The 27,713-nt window shown below is 32.7% G+C and overlaps 1 protein-coding gene across 1 annotated transcript in view; it reads left to right on the forward strand.

The window, feature by feature from the left end:
- Positions 1–27,713, forward strand: part of LOC105327842 (ATP-dependent DNA helicase Q4) — a 107,185-nt gene that overhangs the window by 60,466 nt on the left and 19,006 nt on the right. The window contains exons 16-20 of the mRNA XM_011428488.4: positions 10,652–10,789; positions 15,817–15,925; positions 22,381–22,511; positions 22,739–22,907; positions 26,310–26,487. Coding sequence (XP_011426790.3) covers positions 10,652–10,789; positions 15,817–15,925; positions 22,381–22,511; positions 22,739–22,907; positions 26,310–26,487 — 725 coding nt within the window. The remainder of the gene's footprint in view (positions 1–10,651; positions 10,790–15,816; positions 15,926–22,380; positions 22,512–22,738; positions 22,908–26,309; positions 26,488–27,713) is intronic.

Below are 27,713 nucleotides of genomic sequence, written 5' to 3' on the forward strand. Positions count from 1 at the left end.
GTTAAATGTCGACTTTGCTTATCTTGTATTTTTACATCAATTTGAGTATCACTAGTGAGCATTGGCTTACAGATTTCTTGTTAGTACTGTTTTGTTTATGTGTGGTTGTCTTTGTTTGAGAAGTGTTTATATTATTTGATACAGTTGGACTGCTTCATTATCAAAGAGTTTCCATATCGCATCTGCACATTTTGGCTAAAGTGTCAGATTTCTACTGATATTCAGCAAAATTCATTATAGGTACTATATCAAAACAAAATTCCAATTCAGTAGATTTGTTAAGTGATCTCTGAGGAAAAGTATGTAGAGCTTATATATAGTTATACAGTCATTATAAAGATAGCAGTCTGTCCTGAGCCCTTTTTTTTATGATTGGAAAAATATTTCTTCTTTCTGCATCACATCAACGTGTCATTTAAATGTAAGTTGATCAATGATATTTAACAATCAATGGATTTTGCCTATTTTTTAAACTGCCTCATTTTTTATTAAATGAGTTGTAAAAGTTTTCGAAGAAAATGAAATATTATACATGAGTCTTTCATCCATTATCTTTTAATTTATGGTTCATAATTATGCCATTAGAGATAATTAATCTCTTTTGCATTTAAGATGAAGGATTGTTTTGTGTAAAGATGCGGAAAAAATTTGATAAATGCATTTGAGGCAGACTGTCATACTTGATCATGCATGATGCCCTGTGCATTGTCGTGAAGGTTAATGTAATGACTGTCTCTGTACATTTTATACCTGTGTGCTACATAGGACTCAAAGTCTTCAATCATTTACATTGCTAATTTCTTACCAAGGAAAATTTTGTGCCTTTTCTTTGTAAATAAGAATTAGGATGTATTTCTTTATTTTACTTCATTGGAGAGAAACCTATATCAGAGATTTTGCACACTATTTTGGGGATGTGACCCAGGCCCCTGGAATTTGGAATTTAATTTACGAAAATTTATCATAAATGTAGTTTTTTGGGGGAAATTAAGGAAAATTTTGGAAAAAAGGGAAAGTACATGTTTTGCATTGGGAAAGAGGCCAAAATTTGGCTCTACTCTGGCAGTGAAAAATCCCTATACTTAATAGGTTTTCAATAGTTTAACCTTTTTGGCAATGGCTAAAAGCAACTTATAATAAAACATATAGAATTATGAATGGTGGAGTAATACCTAATGTACAATGCATGTTAATCAAAGTTATAAAACAAGTGTTTTGTACAACTGAAATAAACAGTCACATATGTAAATATATACTGAAGCCCGAGTGCTTTTTTCATTTATGATACCAAGTTTGTTGTTATCCATTTTTCCAAAATGGCTTGCTCTGTAGGCAGTGCTTAGATTTACCAAATTAATGGTAAAATAAAAATATGAATAATAAAAATATGAACAATAAATCTTAAATAACCAGAACAGACATAAAAGCTATAGGGTTTCAGCATGTTTAGTATTCCTTATTTGGTTCTTGGCACATACTGGTAAATGTTTTTTTTTTTTTTTTGCTTGCCTGAGCTGAAGGATCATATGAGCTTTTCTGATCAAAATTTATCTGTTGTTTTTGTTGTTGTAAATTTTTCAAATAAATTTCATCTATTTCTCCAAAACCACTAGGTGAATTTCAACAAATTTGACACAAAGCATTATTGGGTGAAGGGGATTTAAGTTTGTTCAAATGAAGGGCCTGCAAGCCCTCTTAAAAAGGGAGATAATTTGAATTATTAAAAATTTGTTGGTATTTTTCCAAAATCTTTTGTCTAAAACCATTTTGTCAGAAAAGATGAAAAGTGTGGAAGCAGCCTCTGGAAGATTCAAGTTTGTTCATATCATCCTCGCAGGTAGGGTAGGGTCATATTGGGGTCCAATTTTTACATATAGGACTTCGTGACGATTTTTACCAATTTGAACTCTGATATTTGTTCTTGTAAAGGATCTACTGAGGTTGTCTTTCCAATGACATATTACAAGCTACACATCTTTTTTCATTAAGTTTGGATATGATTATCACAAATTTATCAGTTGAGCACTACATTATTACTCAATAGTTATTGAACATCCATGTGCCAGTTCCCTTGTCTTTGAAGATAAACAAATTGTTTCTTTTAGCATAAGATTTTTTAAATATACATTTTCCCCATTGTTTCAAGGTTATAAACAGATTAAATAATGAAGAATATATTACCTTAGACTAAAGTAAAGAAATCCCAGTTTAGCTGAAGATAAAAAGGCCAGTTGAGATGCTGGAAAAAATATCAGACTTCTTATATTTCTGTTTGCTTTATTTTAACTCCATGTCTTATTTTTGTTGCCATAGAAATGTTAAATCTTTGTCGAATTGTCTTCTCAGAATTTTATTAAGTATTAAGTAAAGAAATAAACAGTCAAAGATGCCAAAAACAGTCCTGATTTAATTAAGGTTTGCTATTACATGTATAGGGCTTTGACTCTGTCTTATCTGGGAGTGTTAAATCCAAGTGCAGTAGAGGAGTAATGGTTGTAGTTGAGTAATCAACTTAAATATCAATAGTGCACATGGAGATGTTGCCATTAAGCTCAATGAAACTGAGAGCTGAAGTGATATTTTCTGATCACTATTTATCTGGTGTTCATCTTTTTGTAATCTCCTGCAAAACCACTTGTCTAATTTTATACCAAAACTAGGAACAAAGAATTGTTACATGAGCTTTTAAGTTGGTTCAAGCGAATTAAGGGGCGGAGTCTACTTTAAAAAGGAGATGATAATTAAGACAGAATGAAAAAATGCTGTGGTGTTTTAAAAACATCCTCTGGAGAGAATTTCTTGCAGTATCAAATTTTACTCTTACTAAACTTCTTAAATGCATAGTAGATTTAAAATTGTTTAAATAATGACCCCATAGTTCACGACAAGGTCCCATATTCACCCTAGAACTAAACAGAAACAGATTTCAAATATTTTTTTCTGAAAACCATGAAGATTGTAATTTGTGAATTTAATGAAACTTTAAAGTGACACGGTGACTAAAAAAAGATGTTTGACTTTTTTATTATAACAATGGAAAGAAGAAGAAATTTCATTATATGGAAGGTTTTGTGTATTACAAGTCATCACCTATCAGTTGACAAGTCGTTAAAACTCATGCAGAATTACACATGTAAGCAAGCTGAGTTGTTTTGGACATTGATTTGAGTGTCATGTACGTGATTGAGATTGCCATCTAAAAATAGTTACAATTGGACTGACTCACTGAGAAAAGAATTTGAAGTTGAAGTTATTCTATGTCTGTAGTAAGAAACATACATTTATAGATTGTGCATTTCAATAAATTTATAGTACCTGAAGACATCAGGTTTCAATGAGAGCTGTTTGTTCATGATACATGTATATGCCATTCTGCATTATTTACATTTCCAAAAAAAACTCAATATTTTTGTGTTGGCACAATGCTTAATTATATTTTTCTCTTTTTAATTTGATTTATTTCCTTTTGAACATCGGAATTTTTCAAAAGTTCATCTTTTCATGTGATATATGAAAATCGTGAAAAAAAATAATGATATTTAGTATATCATGGGTTTGCACATCATGATGTCTTTTTCATGTAATTATATATATAGCTCGAGTTTGGAAGGGGCTCCACATTGGTTTGAAGTTCATTTAGAGATGTACTGAAAAAGTGATTTTCCTTATTTAATGACCATTGGGTTAGAGAAGTCTGTGACAAGATGTTAAGGGGCCTTTTGTAGAAAATGATGGCCATGATATCTGAAATTAGCATGGATGCAAAGTAAACTGGAAAATTAAGTTTAGGCCAGCATTTTTTTATTTTTAGGTTTACAAACCCGCCGCTCGGTTTTCTGAGTTTTTAGAAAAAAAATAAAATTACAAAAAAGATCTTTTTTTTTCTCCCCGACAGCAAATTTTTTCTAGTAGGAAAAGTGTATCGTCATTGTTATCACAGAGGCATAAAATCTGCTCTTTTTGTGTCATGATAGCATCTTTTTCTCGTGCTACATTCTTCAGAGAAGCTTCTACAAACACTCTGCTTTAAGTTTCATACTTTGAAGTTTTACCGACAGTGTTGACCAGTGGCTAGACGAGATAGTCACACCTCACTGAACATGGCTTCGATAGTTACATGTGCAGCTGTTTTCAAGTACATCACTGTAAAATGATTCCCTTTCTTTTTGTTTTGAATTGGCATATGTATTCATTGGCTTTTTAAAAAAAAAATTTACAGAGAGAGAGAGAGAGAGAGAGAGAGAGATGTATTAGAGATATTCTGCAGTAACTATTCTCATGAACACATTTTAAAGTGACCTGCCTAGTGAATTAAAAAAAATCATATTATTGTTTGTGCATTTTCCGTTATTTTCAATTAAAATTTACCATTACATAATTAATTGCATAGTTGTACTTTGTACATGGAAATTCAACAGGATAAAATACATGCACACATATAGTTGCAGTGATTTTATAGAGTCTGTTCACATTCACAATGTTATGTTTGAGTTTTCTCACATATAAACACCCAAACCAATTTTGTAAAAAAAAAAATGTGAGAGATCAATGAAGTTGAATATTTTTTAACTGCAGAAAACATGAAAGTAATAAATATTTTGTATATTAATAATTATATACTAGTATCATACAGGAGAAAACATTATTACTTTATGTACATAAAATTTAGGCTGTTTTTTTTAAAATGAAATGTTGACATGTCTGACAATAGTTTGACTGGTAACTTTGAATCTTGGGCTAGTAACTTTGTGGCCAAATTTTGTAATTGCACACCCCTGACATTGCTATATGTACATGTAATATCAAAGCTGTATGTCTAATATTCTATTGTACTATTTCAGAGATATGTTACACAGATGACATACTTTTCACATGCTACACTTGATGCAGTTACACACCACTATCATGAAGTTGTCATTCATTATATTAATATTAGAATAAAGATGATGTCATAAAAGGTTTTTTTTCTCCTACAGAACTTTACAATTTTGTGGTTCGTAAACCTAAAAGTAAAAAAATTGTAGGTCAAAAGAGATTTTTTTTTTTTTTTTTATTTCCTCCTCCTACGGAACTTTATCATTTTGTGGTTCGTAAACCTAAAAATAAAAAAATGCTGGCCTTATCATTTTATAATCCAGATGGCCTGTGATCCTTTTGTTTGTCTTATCATAGAAATATTGCTTTTAATTAGATATTTAAGGGTCATGACGTAGCACAAATGGATTTTTCATGATAAGTAACTCAAACCTTGCACCCTATGCAAATACCAAGTGATTTAAAAAAAAAAAATAGCAGTGAAGTGTAAACTGTGCCACAAATTGGTACAAGAATTTACAAAAACGGGTATTGTGGAAAAAAAATCAAAGAATACCATTTAGATATGAGTATATTTGCAGAATTTAATGTAGTAGTGGTCATTATTAGGGCCCTGCTCTGCGGATGCCCTATAGTAATCAGTGCATCCATGCCATCTGTCTTTCTGACTGTCCTTCTGTCTGTCCATCCGAGATCACATATCCGGAGCATATCCTTTCTCCTCTTGGCCCAATCTAGCTCATACTTCACCCACAGAGTATCTATGGTTAGAGGGTATCAATAACCTTGAATGAAGTTTGTAGGTCAATGGTCAAGGTCATATCTTTTTTCAGTGCATGGCTCATACCTCACATAAACTGCTTTTGAGTAAGGGGTGTGTTGTGATCTTGAACCAACTTTCAAGGTCAAATGTGAAGGTCCTAGCAGAATAAAATGAAAAATCCTTGTTTGGAGCTTCATCTTCTCTTCCTTTGCTCCAATCTGGCTTATACTATACATGGTGTCTTTAATCAAAGAGTATTTAGGAACCTTGAATGATGTTTTTAGATCCAAGTGTCAAGGTCATATCAATTAAAAAAATCTTTTTTTATAGAGCATATATATGCTCTCCACTTTATAGTCCTTTTGACAAATACTTTATTTAAACAGAGCTTTTTGGTTAATTGGGTCCAGTGATCTTGAACAATGTCAATGTGAAGGTAATAGAGGATCCCTTTATAGATCCTATATATAAACCTTTTAAGGCTAGATTATTTTTCATTTGCTTAATCTTGCTCAGATTGAACAAAAAGCCTGTATGTAAGGGGTAATAAGATTGAATTAGAAGTTCTGTGCCAGCTGGAATATTTGTTTTAGGTCAAGGTCAAAGCAAAATCCTTTGAAATTATTTTCATCCCATTGTCCATTATTTAAGTGGGGCCCCTTGAGATGGTCACCATCTCAATGTTGTCTTGTTACCTCTAAGTTATAATGGTCTTTTAGTTATAACTATGCTAACTAGAAATTTCCTTGTTGATTTTTACTTTATACAAACTATTTAAATATCAGCAAATGATAACTTTGAATATTTTCAGAAAGCAGAAACTTTAAATTATCTTTGCAATCATGCAAACAAGAAAAATCCCCATTATTTGTAGTGAATATATATTTTTTAATGGAAATACTTTAACGTCTCATTTATATTGTTGCAGAAATAAAACAATGATTTTTATATTAACCCTTATCTGTCAAAATTGTGCAAGTATATAAAATGTAATTCATTTGTCAGTAATTCATAACAAACAATGCAAAGTAGGGTCAACTGAATGTTATGTCAACTTTTTCTCAAAATTTTAAAATCTTTATTTTGACACGCATGCCTTTTCTTTACGAGGTTTTTTTTTATGATATAAAAGGTTGTTTATATCTGAATACTGACATGCATCTGATTAATTCAAATGATACATGTACATTTACATTATTTATATCTGATTTTCTTCAATCTTTATGCAGTGCACCTTTTTCAATTATTTTATCTAATTTAGCAAAATCACTGAATGAATCATGCAATTTTATACATTTAAAAATTCCTTGCATATTTCATTAAAAATTTACAAAGGCATAAAAAACCCTCTCCTTTGAATTGATTAAACATTAATGGACAACTTTCAGATTTAAAAACCTTTCATTGTATTAACCAGTATATATATATCTCAAAATGTGCAAAACTTGCACCCTTTTTAATCCTGTTTTCACTCCTGTTTTAGAGATATACACTTGCATGTGTATATATTCACTATAAGAGAGTAAGGACTTGCTTTGTCTTGTAGAGAAAGCTTATTAGTTACCCAAAAGTTTGCTCAGGTTGTCACCATAAAGATGACCTCTAGCGAAAGTGAGAACAATAAAAGACAGGATGACAACTATGTTAAAATGTCTGTTCCACTAGCATGGACAAAATAGCAGTTAGCCCCAACACCTCTCTTAATCATCCCAATAGTTGGAAAATTATTGAGCCATATGAATTTTCTATCATTGAGTGTCATAGTATGTCAATATTGTTCACACGACTGTGTTAAAGGACCATTACGATGTCTGGACCGTGAATTTGTAGACACATTAAGACAATGAGATAATTTGTTTGCTCTTAACTGTGAATGAGATGGTCCTATTGCTATATGAACTATGAGAATGGTCAATGTTGAAGATGCCAAACTGTCTTTTAGATTGTCTCGTGTTCTAAATGTCTGAGAGTGGGCTTGAATGATGGGAAACATTCATTCTGAAATCAATGATACTCTAGATGTTGATGACATGCAAATATTGATGCTTTAATATTGGTATGAATCAGAAATATTCTGTTCATATTGTAGCCAGATGTGAATCAATTCTTAGTGTTGCTTGTAGCTTTTGTATTGTTGTCAAAATTTAGACAATATAGATAATGACAATTTTGTCATTAGTTTTAAAACTTGTAAGGAATAAGTATGTGCAAATAAAAGTTAAAGGTCTAATAATTTATTCTAAATCAGTCTACTGCTCAATTTAGTCCATGTTTAGAAAAAAGGACTGTTTTCCTAGAAGAGCCTGTTTTCATATAAGTTGCAGCAATATTTCAGTTCTTGAGCAGTGCTATATTTGAAATATGTTTACATTAAAGAATAAATTTTCATTTTTAGCTCACCTGAGCTGAAAGCTCAAGTGAGCTATTCTGATCACATTTTATCTGTCGTCTGTCTGTCCGTCTGTCCGTAAACTTTTCACATTTTCAACATCTTCTCAAGAACTACTGGGCCAATTTCAACCAAACTTGGCACAAATCATCCTTAGGCAAAGGGGATTCAAAGTTGTGAAAATTAAGGGTCACACCCGTTTTCAAGGGGAGATAATTAGAAATTAATGAAAAATTTCGAGAAATTTTCAAAAATCTTCTTCTCAAGAACCATAAAGCCAGGAAATTTGAAACTTGTGTGGAAGCATCCTCAGGTAGTGTAGATTCAAAGTTGTGAAATTCATGACCCCCAGGGGTAGGGTGGGGCCACAATGGGGGCTCGAAGTTTTACATAGTAATATATAGAGAAAATCTTTAAAAATCTTCTTCTCAGAAACTAATCAGCCAGGAAAGCTGAGACTTGTGTGGAAGCATCCTCAGGGAGTGTAGATTCAAAGTTGTGAAAATCATGACCCCCTGGGGGTAGGGTGGGCCCACAATGGGGGTCAAAGTTTTACATAGGAATATATAGAGTTAATCTTTAAAAATCTTCTTCTCAGAAACTAATCAGCCAAGAAAGCTGAAACTTGTGTGGAAGCATCCTCAAGAAGTGTAGATTCAAAGTTGTGAAAATCATGATCCCTGGGGGTGGGTGGGGCCACAATGGGGGGGGGGGGTCGAAGTTTTACACAGGAATATATAAAGAAAATCTTTAAAAATCTTCTTTCCAGAAACTAATCAGCTAGGAAAGCTGAAACTTGTGTGGAAGCATCTTCGTAAAGTGTAGATTCAAAGTTGTGAAAATCATGACCCCCTGGGGGTAGGGTGGGGCACAATGGAGGGTCGAAGTTTTACATAGGAATATATAGAGTAAATCTTTAAAAATCTTCTTCTCAGAAACTAATCAGCCAGGAAAGGTGAAACTTGTGAGTAAGCATCCTCAGTTAGTGTAAAAATCATGATACCTGGGGGTAGGGTGGGGCACAATGGGGGGGTCGAAGTTTTACATAGGTATATATAGAGTAAATATTTAAAAATCTTCTTCTCAGAAACTAATCAGCCAGGAAAGCTGAAACTTGTGTGGAAGTATCCTCAGGTAGTGTAGATTCAAAGTTGTGAAAATCATGATCCCTGGGGGTAGGGTGGGACCACATTGGGGGGGGGGGGGTGTTAAAGTTTTACATAGGAATATATAGAGTAAATCTTTAAAGATCTTCTCAGAAACTAATCAGCCAGATGATTCTTTATAATTGTTAAGACTTTGGCTCCAGGACAATTCTTTGGCCTCACAAGAAGGTTCAGAGTTTGATGTAGCTTTATATCCCATATATAAACAATGATTAAGAATCTTTTTGAGAACTGCAATACTCATACTGTGATATGACTATAAAATCATCCTGTTAGAAAAGGGACTTATGATTATAAACATAAGAATATCCAAGGGGAAAAATGGATTTTATTTATACAGGATCTACATGTATTGTACATTGTCCAGATAGTTTGTATTATGACATCCATTAAGCTGATTTTATCATACCTATTGTTCCTCAGGTGAGCGATGTGGCCCATGGGCCTCTTGTTTATCATGATATTGTCAATACTTTGTAAATATCTTATATATAATGTGGCAGCTATATAGCAACAGCATTTTAAATCATATTAAACAGTGCAATGCGTTAAGAATAAAAATTGGGTAGTTTTTTCAATGTACATAAATTGTGAACAAAAAATATTGAATACACCTTAAATACCCTCCCCTTTTGGTGCACAAATTGTAATGTGTTAAGGACAGTCCAATGTCTATACACCTTGTGTCAGGATGCTTAAATGCAGAACATTTAAAGTTTTCTAGCACACTTCATCAGTTCATAATATTAGTATGGCTTCAAGATTTTTTTTATTATTAACAGAAATTTTGTGAGAAATGCTGATCCATTTTGATCCTTTTATCATTTTATGCATATGTACTTGGTATATAAAAAATAATATTTCTTTTAATAATGATTTTAATTTTTCATCATGATGGCTTCTTTGAAGACTTCTTATTATACTGTTGAATAAAAAAATAAGGGTTTTAGCATAGTCCAGCACAATACAATAGAAAAAGAGAAATAATATTTATGGGACACTTTATTGAAGCATACTGAGTACTCCAATAGATAATTCCTTCTGAACTGTAGAATGAATCACAAAAACTGATAATGCCTGTGTTCTTTGCTAGGTGACTTCACAATAAATTTCTCAATGTTATTTTGTACCATTGTTTTCCTGGAATTTTCATGGTTTGTTCTCATCTTGTCAATAATGTGCATCTGATCAAAGAACTATTGATTTTTTTTTTGGAATTTGCATTTAATGTTTTTGAATTTCAAACTGTTATGCATTTAAATCTTTTTTTTATGCAAGGTAAATTATTGATTTGCTCTATGCATACTTTCTTACCAATTCTATAAAATATGATTATTTTCATGGAATTTTATCTATTATATTTATAACTAAATACCTGAAAACCCTATATTTTTAGTAGTGGGCACCTGCAGAAGCTTTGCAAGTGAGGCATTCAAAAATTAGTTAATTTTTAGTGATATCTGTAGTGAAGTATATTCTTTTCTTAAAAACATGATCTTTTTCTTTTAACTACTATAGGGTCAAGACTTGGCTGAATTAAAGAGGCATACATTTGCCAATACGATAGACTACAGGACATTAAAGAAGTTTGTTCAGAATGTATTTGTACCATGCCATTGCAAACAAGTCCATCAAATGCAACAGGATAACACTAAGGTAATCAGTGGTGACTGCCTGATAACAACAGGGCACCTGTTAGGTAATCAATGACCATCTGACTGCAACTGGATAACTCTAAGGTAATCAATGGCCATCTGAAAACTGCTGATAATTCTAAGGTAATCAATGGCCTGACACCAAATGAATAACTCTTAGGTAATTTATGGCTATGTTGCAACAAACTGGATAACTCTAAGGTAATCAGTGACTGTCTGGCAACAACTGGATAACTATAAGGTAATCAATAGCCGTCTGACACTAACTGGATAACTTTAAATTAATCAATAGTGGTCTTGCAACAACTGGACACTAGTTTTTTTTTTCATTATAAGTTGGCTTGATCAGTGGAGTCTGAATGTCTTTTTTTTCAAATTTTTCAAATCATTTTTAACAGAGTAGTGATATTCTAATTTGGTCACATATAATAAAGCACACAAGCTTTACAACTGGTATTAATTACAATTTACAGTCATTAATTAAGGAATTTGATTGTTTAACCCACATTCTGGGATACAACATGTCCTGTTCTTGACCAAAAAAAAGTTTTTGAAAAGCTTAAAATGCCCCAGGTTATATTCATTCAATATATATTCATTCAACAAAAAATGATATTCGATTACAATTTTTTTTTACCACTATGATAAAAAATGACTAAGGTAAAGTTTAACAAAATTAGATGCAATATTTATACAATGTAAATAAGAAAACAAGCCATCAAGTACTGGTGACTCATGAAACTTTCCAAAACATGGTTGTTTATTACATAATGATATTAGTTGATATTTTGACCAGAATATGTGCTAGACATTTTGAATTATGTATTTGGCTGCAGACAAGAACTCATTTGAATTCACAGTTTGTTTAGATTTATTATGAATGGATTAAGTACAATGTTTTATTGATCATTCCTCTATGTTCATTTCAAAAATATATTTTTAAGTAAGATGCATGATTCTAAAAAAAAAAAAATCGAAAAATGTAGAGTCATACACATACATTCTATGTTGATAGTGAATTGCAGTGGCTTTACTCTGACTAAAACCAGTTACATAATTGCATAAAACAACACATGTTTCATCAGGTATTAGACATAAAATGAAAGGTATCTTGGTTTATCTCATAGGTGTGGTGCATATTACCTGTGTGATAAACCTTTGTTATATCAAAGGCTGATGCTTTATCAAAAACTTCAAGTCCAAACTATTTTTGACACACCCCCTCGCTTCAACATTTCAGTGACCTATTTTCGAAGATTTTCTAGTACTTTCAACATAACTATATATACTACAAAAATTGATATTAAATGGAATTTGTCAAATGTCAAACACATAACTACGAGTACAGGCGTCGGAACCGGGGGAGGGTTTTTTTGCAAAGTTATACATAATCGTAACTAAAAGACCCTTTTTTCTTGTTTGTTAAGACTTTTTTAATAAGTTAACTCCCTTCCAACTTTCAATTTGCTTTGTGTAGTTTATAAAACTGCAAATTACGTTAACTATCAAGGAGTTCATCCTGACGATGCAATGAAGGTTGTGTTCATATACAAGAACTTACTGAAATAATGATTTATAAGACTTTTATTCCACCACCAGTAAGCATCCTTATTCAATTTTGAATCATTAGGCTAGTGTTTGTTTTATAAAACATCAATAACTGTTCCTCGTTTGAGTCAATTCAAACTAACAAGCATTCCCAACTTAAGTTTGTGTATGTCAACAAACTAGGTTATTCAAGTCTTCTGATCAGTTTTTCCATTTAATCAAGTAAATAAGCTCTAAGAAAAATTATTGAGAGCTAAAAAATTATTTCAAGGTTTATTTTAGTGAAACTTTACATCAAAACAGTTAGATTTATCTCAAAAATGACGTGCTAAATTGTATCGCGCAAGGTCACAATAACTGCATAACTTAACGTTGCATCATCATTTTTAATACTTAAACAATAAAATGCTTTCTTTGGTGATTCATTCGGGATATGAAGGTAGCGACATTGCAGAAAAAATACATAACCTGCGTTAGCGGGTTCTGTAAATTTTTTCTGCAATGATTGCTATCTTCATTACCCGAATGAATCATCAAAGAAAGCATTTTATTGTTGGGAATTTATTTTAATCAACTCTCCTATGCAGTTACTCAGACAAACCGAAAGTGAAACAGTGTTTGGACCTCAGCACAAATAATCGCTGACAAGACTTAGTTCTTGAAAATAATTGATAAATTCGATGTAATGTATGCTAAAGCATTGTTTTTCAGGGAAACTTATTTATAAATACCTTGAAAATAGTCAGATTTTAAATGGTACGAACAATTTAGATATTTTTTGTAGTCGTATGTATTCCTACGCCAGAGTTCAATACAGTCTCGTTCAACTCGACGCTCGGCTGTCTCCGTAAATCTCCGACAAGCAGATCGAGAGTCTCTCTTGCTTGTCGGAGATTTACGGTGTCAGCCGAGCGTTTGGTTGAACGAGACTAGAGTTCAATATTGCTTGGATCCATACAATTTTCGAGAAATATTTCTATTACTGTTACATAGTTTGATTGAATTAATTTTATCTTTTAATATTATTTAACATGATTCATATGGGGGTTTCTCGACATTCTTGTTGAAAAAGTCCAAAAATTCATATTATAAAAATGTGAGTTATTCAAATAAAAATTAGAAACTACATGTACTAGTCATGCAAAATAACACATCATTGATTTTAAAATAAATAAACATTGACAAAATCAACTCCCGTTAGTTCTTCAGTACTTTGATTTATATTAACATCTCTCTTTTAGCCAATTGATAAATTGATTGTGAAAAGTAAATAAAATTCACTAAATTACTGTTAATGTATGTAAGTACGTTAACTAAAAGAAACAGCCAAATCGTCTTCTGTGAGACTTTGAGTCTGATGTCGTCATGATTATTTCGTGCAGTCGGTGATTTTTCCTAGGTAGTTGTAGGTCTCGACCAATCGATAAACAGGGCGTGTCAATATCTGTCCTGTCATTTTCTTGTCAGTTTCAGCCACTGTAGATTTCGACCAATCAATAAACGGGGCGTGTAGATTTCAGTCTGGCTGTTTCTATAGAGCTATGAATTAACTATAAGTTTCCGTAAGAAATAGAGGGAATAATACTTGGTGGATGTAAATATATGTATTTGAAAAAAGTCAATTCAGGTCATATAAGGGACTGTCTCAAAAGCCTCATAATATAAATCAAATTGTATGAGATAAATAGAACATCTATATTGTGTGATTTTATATTTGCTTTATCCAACTCGTTGAAATGGTTATATTCGCTCGATAAGCCACGCGAATATATAACCATTTCAACTCGTTGGATAAAGCAAATATAAAATCACACAATATATATAACCTCTATTTATTAATTACGATTGCTGTTTATGTCTGTTTCTCTTGCTGAGATATATGATAAATGTTTCATTTACATGAAATCTATTTAATGTATTAAATTAATTAGTAAAGCTGTAATCTATAATGAGTGATACAGAATTTTTGCACTTTAAAGAAGTTAATAAAGTATCTTCATTAATGTAATTTTTGTTAATTATCAGTATGTTATGTTCAGATGAATCCTATTTCTTTTGAGTTTCCATTAATTAGCAGAAGTGAAATTTTAGCTCACTTGAGCCAAAAACTTTCAGTGAGCTATTCTGTAAACAGTGTCCAGAACCTGTCTGTACGTTTGTCTGTCTGTGATCTTTTTCACATTTTCTCTGAAATTTTCAATTTTTTCGAAAGATTTATAAAAAAAACTCTTTTTGTGGATCGACTTGTAATTTGTCTTATGAATTAATACGTTGTTTCATAGGTATTGATTTGATGGTATAAATCTTGGGTGAGAGGGGTCCTAAAACACAACCACCGCAAATATTAATGATTTTACAGTGTTTGAATGGCAACATTCTGATATTGTTATGATTTACATGTATTTTCCAAACCAGTGAAAGGGCCATTTCAGTGAAGTTTATGGTTAGAAGTTGGGAAAAAATCTGGGTCAAATCATGATCTAAGCATTTCAGTCAAATCTAACAGAATATTTTTTTAAAAAATCTATAGAAGTATAGATTTGTTCGTATGATGACCACATGTGCCTATGTTTGGCCACAAATGGGATTCAGAGTTAATTAATATGTTAAGAAAATTTGGACTAATGCTTTAACAGAATATCTTAAATTGACATTCGTTCAAAATTTAGTGGCTCTTGTGCTTAGATTATGATTCACCCACAATTAATGCAGCTGGTATGTTAATAGTTTTGATTCTGCATTTATTTTTGCTCATTGTCCTTGGAAAGCTTGATGCTTGTGCGCAATAGTGCATGTTGATGTAAAGCTTTCAAATGACTTGGAAAGTATTTATTTTTAAAAACATACCAAAAATGGCCGTTCAAATCAATCATATCAAATAAACACACCAGCTGGATAATTTGTTGAAATAGTCCTTTGTAATGGAGAGATATGCACATTTCAATGGTGAGAGTTATTGAGCGGCAAAATTGTTTGCAGTTTTAACAATGAAAAATGACCAAAATTTGGGCTAAATTTTCAGACATGAATTATAAAGGATTGTCCTGAGATTCAGTGAAGGCTTCAGTCCACATATCAAATTGAGCCAAATCTGTACTGTCAAGATTATAAAGATTTAAAATTTGTTGGCAATGTTACCTATGGGCCTTTTGTTATTATGTTTTAGATGCAAACTGCTTCATGCATTTATTTATCAGATTAAATGTGTTGCATCATATTAGCTTTGTTTGCTGCATTATTGCAATTATTTAAATGAGCTGCATAATTCAGTCCTGGGTTTGAAATGGAACATTTCGCAGTCACCTCCTTCACTATTTCTATCATGTTTCCTTGCGTAACTCTCAATGCAAACATGTAGTCATGGAACAAAATTTTATTTGTTTTAAATTGATAATAAATCAATGAATTTTTCAGATGTAAGTTTTGTCAAATTAATTTGAAATGAGAAGGCATGAAAAATATTTGAGTGTTCTTTGACAGAGTCCCCTTAAATTGGCGGAGAGACAAGGCACGGAGAGGATTTGTCATGGACATGAAAGAGCAGCGGTCATCGAGAGCCTAGTTATGGATATGGATGTTAAAGAAGAAGGTATGCTGAATGAAAGTAGAAATGATTTGCACATCAACTGTATTAATAGCTGCAAATTTGAAAAATAAAAGATCACAATGACCTTCTTTTTTGGTCAATATATCTTCATGTCCTAAGATGCATCAACTAACAAAGTTTAATGATCTTAAACCTAACTTTGCCCAAATATGAAATTTTGCCAGTTTTAAAATTTATCTAAAGAGCAGTACTCAGCCACTGTGCATCTTGTTTCTTATCCCACTCATTCGAAGCATCAATAAATGAAACCCTGGCTGAAGAAATGATGTACCTGTAAACTACTGTTTTAACCTAGAAGTCAGCTGCTGTGTAATTCACAAATAGTTTTAAAGATCTGGCATGTTGCTTAACTATAAAACACTATTATGTTCTGCTTGCATATGTTGCTATTTTGAAAACCGTTGTAATGAAAATGTCTTGTTAGTTTATGAAGTTTAACAGTCTGAGTTTAAATGGGTTTTTTGTCTGATCTATGATAAAATTTCAAGCATGCATTTTACAAACAACAGGTGCACACATCTCCCTCAAAGTAACATCTGTCACAATATTCTGCCAAGGAAATGTCAAACTAGTTTTTGTTCCAGCTTTAATAATTAATGATTGGAAATTTTCGATTTCTTAAAAGTAAATAAGGGATAAACATGCATTTTGTCATTTCTGAACATTGCATGATTTCTCCGTAACAGCTCTATCCATTATCTAAAATTGAAATGATTTAAATTTGACTTGTCTGTTAACAATTGCTTAATTTACCTGCTTAACTTTGTATGCCATCATTTATTAAATAGCTTCAGTTAAGAAAGCTAGGTCTTATGAGATGCACGGATGTTGAAATGGGCAGATTAATGTAATGATTTAACTTGAAATATTCAAAATCTTTTTTCTCAAATTTTAATAATTGAATGCTTATGTCCCAGTCACATATTCATGGATTAAATGCCGGATAGGCTACGTAAGTAATCCAGCATCTTTCTTGGCGATATGTATTGACCCTGGGCTTTTCCATCTGTTATCGTATCCAAATGTAGCAATACTTGTATAGCTGCGACAATTTTTGAACATGTTCAAAATTTCTCTATGGATGAAACCACTGTAGTACTTCCTTAGCAAAACTTATTTAACCATTTTAAAACGTAGAAGCCTGTTTTAGCTCCGTATAAATCCATGGTTATTTGTATGTATCAATTTGAATCCATTCCGTAGTGCATCCGTACTTACTCCTTATCAATTAATGATAATTAGATTTTCCAGTATCAACCGTGGAAAATATTCCATAGAGGAACTGTGGAGTTGATCCATAAATGTGTGAGTGGGGCATTAACAATAATTAGATTTTCCAGAGTTGACTGTGGAAAATATTCCGTAGTAAAACCTTGGAGTTGTTCATTGAATGTGTAACTGGGGCATTATCAAGTTTAAGATCAGACGACATGTTCCTCGAGAATCTTTTTTTGTATCTCCTCGTAATAGAGAGTTCGAATAAAAAATATTACGGTAATTTTTTAATTATTTTTAAAATTATTGAAATTTACTTGGTTATGGTTATATGTCTAGATGGCAAAGTGGTTAGAACCGTGGCCGCTTACTGCCAGAAGTGTATAGGTTCTAGAGGTCGTGAGTTCAAAGCTCTACCCCAACCGAGATAGAGTTCCAATATACTGAATTTCGCTGTGCTGTATATTTATTTTTTTATCAGCAATTCAAGTGTATTTTCAAGAAGATTATATAGGAAATTGCATACTCTAGTATTTTGCAGAAATGCCTGGTAAGGTACCCTATTTTTTTGCAAGAAAGCTTGTCAAAGTAGTAGTAAACCATTAACAAATTCCTGGAAAAAATTATATATTTATTGTTTATTTATTATTTAATGTTACCATTTTTGGTGTGAGGCATCTCTATGGTAAGAGTAATCTAAATTTAGAAATTTGTGGCTCGACCACCCCCGGGGCGCCACAGTTGAGGCCAAGTATGCAAAAAAAAAAGAAGAATTTTCAAAAATCTTCTTCTCTACTCCAACATATGTGAGAAAAAAACTAAAAGCATGATTATGATGTCCATGAAGCCCTCTACCAAAATTGTGAAGTCCATGGCCCCTGTGTCAGGGGTTCTGGCTCTAGGGTGGGGCCAATGTGACCATATAATTAAAATGTATTGAATCTTAGAAAATCTTCTTCTCTACTCCCATATATATTTGTTAAAAAGTAAATGCAAGATTATGATATCCATGAAGCCCTCTACCAAAATTGTGAAATTCATGACCCTTGTGTCGGGTTCAGGCTCTTGGATGGGGCCAATATGGCCATATGGTAAAAATGTATTAAATCTTAGAAAATCATCTTCTCTACTCCCATTTATATTTAATTGTTAAAAACTACATGCATGATTATGATTTTCATGAAGCCCTCTACCAAAATTGTAAATTTTATGACCCCTGTGTCAGGGGTTCAGGCTTTAGGGTGGGGCCAATATGGCCATATTGTAAAAATGTATTAAAAGTTAGAAAATCTTCTCTACTCTCATATATATTTGTTAAAAACTAAATGCAAGATTATAATGTCCATGAAGCACGCAGAAATTGTGAAATTCATGGCCCTTGGGGCTGGTTCAGGGGTTCTTGCTCTAGAGTGGGGCCAATATGGCCATATAGTAAAAATGTATTAAAAGTTAGAAAATCTTCTTCTCTACTCCCATATATATTTGTTAAAAACTAAATGCCTCGTTAAAATGTCTATGAAGCCCTCTACCCAAATTGTGAAATTCATGACCCCTGTGTCAGGGGTTCAGGCTTTAGGGTGGGACCAATATGGCCATATAGTAAAAATGTATTAAATCTTAAAAATTCTTCTTCTTTACTTCCACACATGTTGGCAAAAAACTGAATGCATGGTTATGATATCCACTAACTCCTCTACCTAAATTGTGAAATTCATGGCCCCTGGGTCAGGGGTTCAGGACATGGGGGGGGGGGCAATATGGTCTTTATCCTCACACATCTGTATGAAAAACTGACTTCATAATTATGTTTACCAGGAAGTCCTCTACTAAAATTTTAAATTTCATGTCTCCTGAAGTATGGGTTTTGACTCTAGGGCAGGGCCAAAATGAATGTATAGGTGTTAATGCATATAATATTTAAAAATTATCTTCTTTACTCCCACACACCTGAAAGGAAAACTGAATTCATGATTTTGTAGACTAGATCTTTAAGTTTTTTGCCAAAAATTATAGGTTTCATAGTTCTTTTTGAAAGATTTTAGGCAGGGAGGTGGTCGTCATTACAAATTTATAATTTTTCTACTCCATAATGTAACCTAATTAAATGCATACATGAGACTCCTTGACAAGTTTTTGTATGGGTTATATGCTACTTAGGTGACTGTTAAGGCCTATTGGCCTCTTGTCTTTCATACTTCTGTTTATCCAACAAACCCTGCATTTATTTCTGTCTCAGAGAAACATTTGAGCTATTTTTATAAGACTTCTAACAAAGATACATAATTAATGAGAGCAATTGAACTGTGTCAAGAAAATTGTTCAGTTCAGTAGTTCTGGTATCTTTCTTTGAAGATTGATTGAGATGTCTTGAAAAATTTATTTTGAATGATTTAGTAGGTTAGATCAAATTGTTATCTTCACGTTATGAATTTCGTTAAGTGAAACTTTCTATTTTAGTACTCAGTAGTTGTTGTAATGTGAAGATGAATAGAGGGCTAAATAAATGGTCTGGAATCTTTCATATATCAAAACTTATTGTTTGGTTTTGGCAATCAACCTCATTCAAAACTGCAGCTAATTGTAATGTGAATATATTGGGGGAAAAGATAAATAGAGATGTAGATAAATGATTTGGCATGATAGAAAAAAGAGGAGTTTAATGATATTATGCATGTATTCTGAAGACTTAGTACAACAGTCAGCTCACAAATATTCCCTCGAAACACCATTGTTTTCTGCAAGGCAATGAATATAAAAACATAGTGAAACTTGGAGTGTACTTGGTGTAACATGTAGCATCAGCTAGCTGATACATTAGTATGTAGGACTGGCTAGTGTAACATGTAGCATCAGCTAGCTGGTACATTAACATGGAGGACTGGCTAGTGTAACATGTAGCATCAGCTTGCTGGTACATTAACATGGAGGACTGGCTTATAGTGTAACATGTAGCATCAGCTAGCTGGTACATTAACATGTAGGACTGGCTAGTGTAACATGTAGCATCAGCTAGCTGGTACATTAACATGTAGGACTGGCTAGTGTAACATGTAGCATCAGCTAGCTGGTACATTAATTAACATGGAGGACTGGCTAGTGTAGCATGTAGCATCAGCTAGCTGGTACATTAACATGGAGGACTGGCTAGTGTAACATGTAGCATCAGCTAGCTGGTACATTAACATGTAGGACTGGCTAGTGTAACATGTACCACAACACTGCCTATATGTTTTTAGAAAATACATAAAATGAAGCTATTAAGATTATTTATATTGATCGATGAAAAGAAAAATGTCACACTCCAAGCAAAAGATCAAAATTTATATTGCAAAAGATCAGATAATTATTGATCATCAAAAGTTTTCATTTTACAATGAAGCATAAATTTGTTCTTTTTTCTGCACATCTGCAATTCAACTTTTTTGTTAAAAGAATGTTTACATTTCCTAAAGTCTTTGTTGTTCATGGTTGAGGACATATTTCAAATTAGTACAGTCAAGCGTGTATCAGTTTTCAGTGTACCAGTTTTTACATCTATGTTACTTTAGAATAGGCTGTCAGTGAGTATATTTCAAGGTGTTCCCTGTTCTTTCTGTATTATACTTTCTCCCCGAAACAAAAGAAAAGATTAAAAGATATACACAGTAGAGGTGAATATATAACAACTTTACAGGAAACCCCAAATATTTCAGAAAATTATCCATAAATTGTAGCACAGATTACATTGAGTATTTACATGCCTTTACTAGTTTTGAATTTTTTTCCATCAAGCAAGAATGTATAGCTGCTGTACATTTTCAGTAAATCTGTTTTGTGCAGGTTTCAGATACAAAAACTTATAATGTGATTTTGGCAATCAACTCCATTTAAAACCGCAGGCAATGATATGGAATGGATATGGAAATAAATTCAAACCATAGATATAAAGGATAAAATGTCTGAGTCATGTTTGAAATTACATCTTGGCCAGGACTTTATTTGGTAAAACACTACAGGCTTTTGATGTCTGTTACAATGTCTGAGGAGAAAATTTTACTTATTTGAAAAAAAAAATCAATAATCGGATCATTTTGAGTCTAATGATTTCCTTTAAGTTCTTTAATTATTCTTGTGACAGGTATTTCTGGTTTGAGCCTTATTATCTTTGGCAAACCTAAGCTTAGGAAGCAAATCCCTCTGAGTAACACTATGCATTCATTGGTATTTTGCATGAAATTTTGAGTTGAAAATCTTTTAAATTTAAAAGATTATTATCCCTTGTCAGTCATGATTAAAATTCTGGCAATTATGAAGTGCTTAGTGACAGCTTATGAAAATTTTTAGGTTGTACATTAACCTTCAGTGAAAGAGTACATGCACTGTCTGTGATAAGGCTTCTAATCTGGAAAGTGTTTTAGCTCACCTGAACCAGGTTCATGTTAGCCTTTATCATCACTGTCTCTGTGTATCTGTCCTCTGCCTGTCTTTTCATCCATTCTATATCCTATACAATTTACAAATTCTGACTCTATAATGTATGCATCTTTTTATTCTTATAAAGTATCAATTTTATTTTGTTAGTTCAAACCTTTTCTCCATCCCCCTCCCTTAGTTATGCTATCAAAGTTTAAAAAAATAATATGAGAGCTCATTGAAGAACAAATGTTCAACATAGCAATGTGTACCATAGTGGTTGTTCTTGGGGATTAAGAATGCCAGAAACTTACCAGAAATCAAAAATATTTGGGACAAAGATACTGGCATTGCTTTGGAAAAAGTTAGTACACTTCAATTTAATTGAAGTTTTCAAGAACCTATCTAGGACACTGCGTATGACATTGATTTTATAATCACAATAGTAAGGTTTTAGAATTGCATTCTCACTACCAAATTTTTGTATACTTTGTCTTAGGCTGATCAATACCTTGAAATTTGCTGTTCAAGGAATGAAAATTTGACAAGCATAAAAAAGATAACTTTTTCTCAGGGATTCTGTATCTGATATATTTGCATAAATTAACATTGCTAAAAATAACCAATATGCAGAAATTTACACCCTGTATTGTTTGCTATTATAAACTTAATAGAAAAAAGTGACAGATTCAAAAAAAAAAGTACTACGTTTTTGCAAGTTTTGTAAGAAGCCAAAAAAATATATAGCATCGCCTTGCTGTTGATTTTACTGTATAAAGACTGAAAATTGAAAAATGTGACATGCATAAAAATGATGATTTTCTTTGCAGGGATATCAACCTTGCTGTGCTACTTGGAGCTACACTCATTAAGATGGATTGAGAATTTGGTCAATGTGTACGGAACTTGTAAAGTCCAGTGCTATGGAGGACCATCTCAACTTCAAGCTGTATCTCAAAAGGTCAATATTTCCTGATCAGTGAACATACTTTTCTAGATGTGCATTTTTAACATATCCTAATTTTTTTTAAAATGTTTATTTTTTGGCATCTTAAATGGACCAATTTGTTTATGAACTTTAAGGAAATAATTAGACTCAAAATGACCAGTGGTTAGCATTTTGTGAGGATAAAAACAATGCTTCATAGGTCTTAAAGCAGTAATTAAGGATGCAATTTTTGTTTACAGTGCCCACCTGTAGCTGTGGCCATTGCAAAAGCAAAAAAAGATGGCAAAACCTTTTCATCAACCAATCAAATTGAGTTTCCTGTGGTTGATATCAGTGACTGTATGGGCTGGGATTCAGGCTTAGTCAAAAGAGAACTTAAAAGTCTCTCCTGGAATGTAACAAGCCATGGTAATGATTTGAAAGTTGCTTGACATGGTCAACTTCAAAAGTATGACACCATCTAACATTGTAAATATTATCTATCATGATTTTTTTAATAAACGTCATGTTAAAAACTGAACTGTTAAGTTTAAGTAAGTGGTTGCATGAATACCATTTTAAAAAGCTCAAAACATGCATTCATTCTTGCATATATGGACAGATTGATTTAAACTGCTTATATGTTATACAATATATTAAAAGTTTATAGTTATGGGCCAAATGAAAGAAGATGGGTGAATAAGGTGTGTAAACTGCCTATATGGGGATAGATAAGATACTATAAAATTAAAATATGAACAAATCTCATAATTTCTTTCTAAATTATTGAAAACAATGTATATTTACCATAACATCAATTTATAACATCTAAATATGTTAAATATTTAGAATAGGTTGAATTACACTGGCGTATGTGGGTCAAAACCTCCAAATAGTGTCTTTTTTAGAACTTCAAAAATTAATTTGAAATTGTTTTTTACGACAAAACCAAGTGGATGTTTGCGCTATCTTGTTCCCCCATCTTCTTTTTACAAATTTGGAAAGTAATTAATCCATGGCCAGCCATGACTTACAGATTAGAAGATACATGTATTGTTATTTTTATCGCTGGCTTAACTTTGTTTAGTATGAGTGAAATGAAAATTTTTTCTGAAGTGCATTAGATTTGGGACAAGGTCAATGTTTTTGGACACAAAGTGCGTTATAATTGTCGATCATCATTTTCTTTATTTTGGAGGAATTTTACACAATTAAAAAATAAATTTGGGACTTTGTTTAAAATAAAAACATTATACATCTTCCTTAAACCAATGATGTTTTTTTGGGGGGTTACAGGAAAAATAACTAATGATATATGATTATCACTGTATGCATTACTAATGATTACTTTTGAGGAAAAAAACTCATAACCTTCCATATTGCCTTTATTACATTTCCAGCCCCATGCAGTTATGAAACTTATATAACAGATAAGGTTCAGTAAAAATGACAAAATTACACTATTCTACATCCTTCGACCATTTTTAGCTCACCTGAGCCAAAGGCTCAAGTGAGCTTTTCTGATCACAATTTGTCCGTTGTCTGTCGTCGTTGTCGTCGTGGTTAACTTTTCACATTTTAATCTTCTTCTCAAGAACCACTGGGCAGATTTCAACCAAATTTGGCACAAAGCACCACTAGGTGAAGGGGATTCAAGTTTGTTCAAATGAAGGGCAACACCTTCTTTAAAGGGGAGATAATTGAGAATTATTGAAAATTTGTTGGTATTTTTCAAAAATCTTCTTCTAAAAAACTATTTAGCCTGAAAAGCTAAAACTTGTGTGGAGGCATCCTCAGGTAGTGTAGATTCAAGTTTGTTCAAATCATGGTCCCCGGGGGTAGGGTGGGGCCACATTTGGGGGATCAAGTTTTACATAGGAATATATAGAGAAAATCTTTAAAAATCTTTTTCTCAAAACCTATTAGGCCAGGAAAGCTCAAATTTGAGTGGAAGCTTCCTCAGATAGTGTAGATTCAAGTTTGTTCAAATCATGGTCCCCGGGGGTAGGGTGGGGCCAAAATCGGGGGATCAAGTTTTACATAGGAATATATAGAGAAAATCTTAAAAAATCTTCTTCTCAAAAACAATTAGGCCAGAAAAGATCAAATTAAAATGGAAGCATCCTCAGATAGTGTAGATTCAAGTTTGTTCAAATCATAGTCCCTGGGGGTAGGGTGGGGCCACAATGGGGGATCAAGTTTAACATAGGAATATATATTAAAATTCTTCTTCTCAAAAACTATTAGGCCAGGAAAGCTCAAATTTAAATGAAAGCATCCTCAGGTAGTGTAGATTCAAGTTTGTTCAAATTATGGTCCCTGGGGGTATGGTGGGGCCACAATGGGGGATCAAGTTTTACATAGGAATATATAGAGAAAATCTTTAAAAATCTTCTCAAAAACTATTTGACCAAGAAAGCTCAAATTGGCGGGTAACCATCCTCAGATAATATAGATTCAAGTTTGTTCAAATCATGGTCCCTTGGGGTAGGGTGGGGCCACAATGGGGGATACATTTTTATACATAGAGAAAATCTCTAAAAAGTCTTCTCAAAAACTATTTGGCCAGGAAAGCCCAAATCTGAGTGAGAGCATTTCCAAATCCTATAGATTCATGTTTGGTAAAATAATAGTCCAGTGGTATGGTGAGGCCACAGTGGGGGATGAATTTTTACATAGGAATATATAGAAAAAATCTTTAAAAATCTTCTTTTTAAAGACCATTTGGCCAGAAAAGCTTTAACTTGTGTAGAGGCATCCTCGGGGAGTGTAAATTCAAAATCACAGTCCCTAGTGGTAGGGTTGGGCCGTGATGGTGGTTTGAATTTTTACATAGGAATATATAGAGAAAATCTTTAAAAATATTCTGGGAAAGTTTTTCGGTCCAAAACTCAGTACTTAGTGTGAAAGCACAGGTTATGCAGATATAAGTTTGATGAAACCATGATACCCTAGAGAAAAGTGGGGCCACAAAATGGGGGGGGGGGGGGGGGTATATAGGAATAGAGAAAACTCTTTTTACAGGCACAACAACAAAAGGGGCTTGGTATTTACCAAAAGAAAGAGGTGGATAAAAATTGGCAGATTTTCAATTTTTTTTTTAGCAAGATCTACTGTACTTAGTTGTCAAGATAGTTTGAAACTGTAATGCTAATTTGATCAGAATTAAGGCAATTGTTGCTCAGGTGAGCGATGTGGCCCCTGGGCCTCTTGTTAATGAACAATCTGCTTTGCTTTGTTGAAATACCATTGACAAGAACATTTTAGAACAATCCCATACCTTAAAAATTCAGGTTCAGAGACCTCAATGCAAATTATCCTAGTAGGTTTAAATAATGGCGACCAAACTGTGAATAATTTTTATTGAAGTTCATTGGCTTGGTCCCAAATTAAAGGCAGTATGAATCTTTGTTCAAAGTGCATAGTTTTTCAAAGTGCATTTAACAGTGGCATTAATAGCATTATTAATGTCTGAAGCATCTTCAGTGGAGTGATCTAAAATTAAACATTGCTGTGTTTCTATTGGTAATTGTCTGTGTATTAATGAATATCCATTTCCAAGGATTACCCAAGAGATTGTACTTCTATAATTATAGTAATTTATTATTTTATAAGTACAAACTGAAATGTAACGTCAATAATAGTATATTTGTTGTTCAGCATATAGGGAGGGGGCGAATTAAGTTTTTATAACTTGTGCCCAACCCCTTTGAAATGTATAATGCATTTAAATATGTTCAAATCAAAACCAAGAGATTTATAAAATGCTTTTCTGTGAGTATAATAGTTGTAACACAGGGATAATCCAAGGGGCACTATTATCTTTCCTAGGTCCTCAAAAAACTGGAGTTTTGGTGGAATTTTCAAACCTAGCCTTCCACTTTATTGCCCCTGGTGATTTATCAGATGAAGAACTTGATGATGTTTTGCAATTCCTTCATGAGCGAATTCAAAAACATGAGAAGACGGAGATACAGCTACTGAAGTATTTGAATGAGAGCTTAAAAAGGTGAGATGTTGAAGAAATTTATGAAAATGGACTAATTGGCATAATGAATGTAATGCAAAATGCAGACTTCGGTTACTTCAGACGATAGTACTCAGGCAGATACCAATTACCTAATTTTTATGCAATGGGATTGGTAAAATGTAATTGTCATAATAATATTCACTTCATTTTTGTTTTTGTAACCCAATTCCTCTCTCTATCTGTTTTGCAGCTATAAAAGGTTTACTTGGTATATTGAAATAATGTTATTTTGGTAGAAGTTTTTCTTAAACTGTTTTTCCCTAGAACGTAACTATAAACTGAGTGGGATTGGAGTATTTTCTCATTATTTTTCAGCCAACAAATTGTTATATAGATACTGTGCAAACCAATCAAGGCAATGTTATTTTGTTACAAAAGTCATTTCAAAACTTAACTAAGATGCACTGTAATGCTAATAATGACCCGTGAAAGTCGTTTAGAAAGGAAATTGCAGAAATGTCAGGCAATTACAACAGAAAAGTTGATTTATAATTTCATACCGTTGAACTGATAGAATTCACTTACCAGTAAATTGTTTGGAGTTTGTAATTTGTTTGCACACAATGCAATGTTACTTACAAGCAAAAGTGTTTTTTCCCAGCCAAAAATGTAACATTAAACCCCTCTTTACACAGATATGTTCGAATTATTTAACATTTATTTGTTTAAGCAGACATCACATCATTAATTATTATTGAAAAATCAGCGTTATTTAAGAAATAAGGTATCATTTCTGGATGTATAGCTGGATATAAATACAGGTTGGTCACATGATCAAATCCCGTAAAGCCCAAAGGGCTTTATGGAAGATTTGATCATGTACCAATACATGAAGCCGTTTTCAGAAAAAAGTTAAATATTAAAGGAGTTTGATATTTGGCATGCAATAACGCGCTATTATATGAAGGTGACAATAAATGTCGCACGCGCTTTAGGTAGACCGTCTATATTCGAACACAAAATAATGCATAATTCAGACAGGTACATTGAAAAGTCAGTCCTCCCTGTGTTTATGGATGTGTATAACAATTACATAACACTTCTTGTCTGTGACAGCACCCGTTCTCTGACCACGTACCTTGAGAAATTGAGACACTCTCTCTCTCTCTCTCTCTCTCATTTAAAATGATTAATATTTTATTTGAACTGGTAAAGTAGTACATGTAGCCGTAACGGTATTCTGATTGAAATGCAAATCTCTACAT

The sequence above is a fragment of the Magallana gigas genome, chromosome 3 (assembly GCF_963853765.1).
Source record: "Magallana gigas chromosome 3, xbMagGiga1.1, whole genome shotgun sequence".
Lineage (NCBI taxonomy): Eukaryota > Metazoa > Mollusca > Bivalvia > Ostreida > Ostreidae > Magallana > Magallana gigas.